Here is a 4,746-nt window from a genome sequence, read left to right on the forward strand (position 1 = left end):
AAAATGGATTAAATAATTTCCCCCTCTCGTCAATCTACACACAATACCCAATAATGACATCACAATACCCCATAATGACAAAGCAAAAACAGGTTTTTATGAATGATCAATGAAAAAATGTGATTTTCTTTCAACAACAAGGACATTTCTAAGTGACCCCAAACTTTTGAAGGGTAGTGTACATGATGTATTGTTACACCATGTAGGAGCAGTATAGACCTAGTCTGTCCATTATAACTCTACATCCTTATCATTTATCATCATCCAGGTCCCCTCGGAGAGTTCATCAACCTGAGCTTGATGCCTTGATAACATATACATCTACATGGTGTATTGTTACATCATGTAGGAGCAGTATAGACCTAGTCTGTCCATTATATACATCTACACGATGTATTGTTACACTAACAATAAAAGGGAAATTGTATTATTTTATACTGATACAATTGAAAAAGATAATGACATTAAAATGTTTTATGAGATTAGAGAACACATTGGGTGGGATCTTAGACCATTCCCCCATACAGAATCTCTCCAGGTCCTTGATTTATTTAGTCTGCCCTTATGGAATGCCCTGTTCAATTCAAACCACAGGTTATCAAGGGAGTTCAAGTCCAAAGACTGAGATGGCCATTGAAAATGTTGATTTTGTGCCCAATTAAGCATTTATTTGTGGATGTTGCTGTGTCTTGCTGGAAGATCCACTTATGGCCTAGATGCAAACTCCTAGCAGAGAGGTAACCAGGTTTTGGGCTAAAATATCATTTATTTATTTTATACAGATATTTTTGCTCATCTTTATCAAGGGTATCAATAACTAGGTGCTTATTTTGATATCTGGTTATTTGACTGAATCAGAAATACAGATGTGGAGTAGATGTAGAATTTGTTTTAAATTCTCATAAAAAATCTGAACTAATCAAATAACACTTGTATTTACTTGTTGCTTTTTGCACGTGTTAATATAATATTCTTATTTAATGGAGAGATAAAACAACGTTTCTCTAAACTGCTTTATAATATTATAATTAAATCTAGAAGAAATAAAAACGTTTTCCCTCCTCAACTGCGTTTCCTCCCTCCAGACAGCAGATGGCGATATGTGTCTTTCAGGCGATATTTCTAGTGTGACGTATAATCTAGTGGACGGAACGCTTCTTCAACAACTGCAGCCACCTCGGTAGCTCGCGAGACAACAAACTCGGAACATTCAAGTTCTTTAGACAATTTCCTGGTTTAATTGCCACTATGATTTAAACATACTTATGTGGAAACAACGAGCTACCCCATTTAATAGAATATTTACGTTCTAAGTCAACTAGCTGGCTGGTTAAGTTAGCACTAGTCTAGTCGCTAATGCTAACAAGCTATTATCCTCGACCATGAGCCTACTAAGCTACTCTCCTCCTGATAAAGAAGAGGCGATCTACTGGACGGAGAAAGAAGTGAAAGAGGAGGATGTTACAATACAAAATGAAGTAGAGGGTGAGGCTGCTGCCGTGAAAGAAGAAGAGAAAGACGTTACAGAGAAAGACGCCTTCGGAGTGGAGGAGGATGTTACTGTGAAAGAAGATGAAGACGTTTTTGGAATGAAGGATGAAGAGGGGGAGATTACTGTCACATTAGAGGACGACGAAGAAGAGAAGTCTGGAGATCTTATTAAGACCAGTAAATACAGTGAGTACTATCTTATAAAACAGGAACATTGATCTGATTAAAACCAGTAAATACAGTGAGTACTATCTTATAAAACAGGGGCACAACTCTGCAGTTGTTGAACTCATGTGTGAGTTTTAAAAGGGCGTTCTACACTTGATTATGTTTTTGTACTGTCGGAATTGTTCATGACGTCCTCCAGTGCTTAAAAAAACTTTTCTTGTTGTAAAGTGATATATAAATACAGTAAAGTATAAACACGCTAAAGGGAAACAAATAAATGTTTTGAGCAAAGTAGTTTTTGTTTAGACAACTGTAAACTTGAAGGAGTGAGTGATGTCATTGTAAGGCCTTCAAGGAGTTGGCTTGATGGAAAGTCGTGATGTCATCCAATAGGCGACTGATCTTCATGTGAATATTCATTATTCTTTTTAAAATCCTTCCTGTTCTGTCAAGTTGGTTGTTGATCATTGCCAGAAAGCCATTTTCAATTCTTTCCATAGACTTTCAAGATGATTTAAGTCCAAACTGTAACTTGGCCACTCAGGAACATTCAATGGCATCTTGGTAAGCTCCTCCAATGTAGATTTGGCCTTGTGGTTTAGGTTATTGTCTTGTTAGTATAGTTTTTTGTATTCAGATCTCTGAAATGCACTCTACCTACGGAACATTTAGTTTCCTTATATTTTACACTGGGAAAACAGTTTTCATGGGCACAGAAATTATAAATAATTTCTGAGTTTGCAACATCCAATGGTTCTAACCGAGAGTCACCTTAACCTTATTGACAACACCCAAATCAATACTGTCATTAACGCAGTTCTTCAATAATTACACATAATTCTTAATTCTGTAGCTGTTAAGTTCAATTATCATCAGCTGATCCAGGAAATCATTTTCTGAATGACAGTCACATGACAAACATCACGACATGCAACAACAACCAAAGTGCTTCTTCATTCATTATTCTGGTAAAGACAGTTATGCCGTGCTCCATGTTTAATCCAACATCCCTAACAAATGTATGTTTATGATGTATTATTGTCTGCTTGATTTACAGTATCGTCTCGTTAGTCTGTTTGGAAACTTTAGCTCATAATGTGTAGAGAACTGTTCCTTGATTGATAGGCTATTGTACAACACACAGAGCTATTTTCCTTTATTCAGGACATTTAGAATGACAACACATTACAGTGTAGCCTAGTGGGATTATTCACAAAATTATCTGGTGATCAGGTTATGAAATGTCATGAAAGACATTTTAGTTTCCATGTTTCACCTGAAATATAAAATTATATTTGTCCTAGGTCTATGTTATTGTTAGGTGAAGTTATGGGTCCTACAATAGGTCAATGTTGTTGTTAGGTCAAGTTGTGTCCTACAGACTGATAGTGTGCTGTAATGTTCAGAATACATCGTGAAAAATTAAAACTTCCGCATTAAATGGAGTTTCTACAACCAATTTTCATGTGCATCGCCCTCCTGACACAATTTTATTAAACACAGAGAGGAGCCTGTGTTGGAGACCAAAAGTCGTCTGGCACACTGCTTGGTATTTCAACAACTTTAATAACTTATTTCTAGCCAACAATCATCGACGTTACTACTAATGTGAAACAACAATTGTAAATAATTGAACAGACTTCAGTTGTTGTATAACTTCATGGCTCTGGGCTTTTAACCTAAAACAAACAGCGGATTTCTGCTGTTGTGGGCCATTAACCATCTGACTTTGTTGTTCACACAGGAGAGAGACGGGACTATCGTGGACATTATGATGCTGACGAGGCAAAGCAGAGTCTCAAGACTCTGAAACACCAGCAGAGACCCACAGGAAAGAAATCTCACCGCTGCTGTGACTGTGGGAAAGATTGCAAATCTTCATCAGAACTTAAAATACACCAGCGAGTACACACTGGAGAGAAACCTTACTGCTGCTCCGACTGCGGGAAACTTTTCTCAGGATCAAATTCACTAAAAGTACACCTGAGAATTCACTGGAGAGAAATCTCACTGTTGCTCTGACTGTGGGAAACGTTGCAAAGATTCATCAGAACTTAAAATACACCAGCGAGTACACACTGGAGAGAAACCTTACTGCTGCTCCGACTGCGGGAAACTTTTCTCAGGATCAAATTCACTAAAAGTACACCTGAGAATTCACTGGAGAGAAATCTCACTGCTGCTCTGACTGTGGGAAACGTTGCAAAGATTCATCAGAACTTAAAATACATCAGCGAGTACACACAGGGGAGAAGCCTCACACTGTTCAGATTGTGGGAAAAGCTTTTCAACATCACAGACTTTGAAGCTGCACCAGAGAACACACACAGGAGAGAAACCTCATACCTGTGATCAATGTGGGAAGTGTTTTACTCAGTCAAGCTGCCTGAAATCACACCAGAAAATACACACTGGAGAGAAACCTTATAGCTGTGCTCAATGTGGGAATTGTTTTGTTACATCTAGCAACCTGATATCACACCAAAGAACACACACAGGAGAGAAATCTTATAGCTGTGATCAATGTAGGAAGAGTTTTGGTACATCTCAAAATTTGATGATACACCAGAGAACACACACGGGAGAGAAGCCTTATGGCTGTGTTCAATGTGGGAAGAGTTTTACTACATCTAGCCATCTGACTGTTCACCAGAGAAGACACACAGGAGAGAAACCTTATATCTGTGATCAATGTGGGAAGAGTTTTGTTTCATCTGGCCCTCTTGCTAAACACCAGAGAACACACACAGGAAATAAATCTTATAGCTGTGATGAATGTGGGAAGAGTTATACTACATCTAGCAATCTGACTATACACCAGAGAACACACACAGAAGAGAATCCTCATAGCTGTGATCAATGTGGGAAGAGATACTCTGATAAATATCTCTGATCAAACATCAGAAAATGCATGGAGTTGTTTCATTGATATCAATGAAATAATGTCACAATATAGAATTGTTTAACATTGTAGAAGGAGTATTTTAATGTTGTCACAATGTAGAACCCTAAATGTCTGCCACCAATTCTATTGATTTCAACATGATTATGGAAAATCTTTGTCTTTGAAATGGAATAGTAGTAATG

The 4,746-nt window shown here is 37.7% G+C and overlaps 1 protein-coding gene across 1 annotated transcript; it reads left to right on the forward strand.

Annotated features, from left to right (window-relative positions):
* The first annotated feature begins 1,104 nt into the window (after positions 1 to 1,104).
* Positions 1,105 to 4,213, forward strand: LOC124015828 (zinc finger protein with KRAB and SCAN domains 1-like). Its single transcript, XM_046331318.1, has 2 exons — positions 1,105 to 1,677; positions 3,404 to 4,213. Exons 1-2 carry the CDS (start codon positions 1,383 to 1,385, stop codon positions 3,679 to 3,681), a joined length of 573 nt encoding a protein of 190 aa, XP_046187274.1. The 5' UTR covers positions 1,105 to 1,382; the 3' UTR covers positions 3,682 to 4,213.
* The last annotated feature ends 533 nt before the right edge of the window (positions 4,214 to 4,746 follow it).

This window comes from Oncorhynchus gorbuscha, linkage group LG26, assembly GCF_021184085.1.
Source record: "Oncorhynchus gorbuscha isolate QuinsamMale2020 ecotype Even-year linkage group LG26, OgorEven_v1.0, whole genome shotgun sequence".
NCBI lineage: Eukaryota > Metazoa > Chordata > Actinopteri > Salmoniformes > Salmonidae > Oncorhynchus > Oncorhynchus gorbuscha.

Excerpts from the sequence above, each read along its gene's own strand:
- LOC124015828 (XM_046331318.1), top strand. The coding sequence starts at position 1,383 with ATGAGCCTACTAAGCTACTCTCCTCCTGATAAAGAAGAGGCGATCTAC. Across the intron at positions 1,678-3,403 it reads TATTAAGACCAGTAAATACA|GAGAGAGACGGGACTATCGT; the intron begins GTGAGTACTATC and ends TTGTTCACACAG.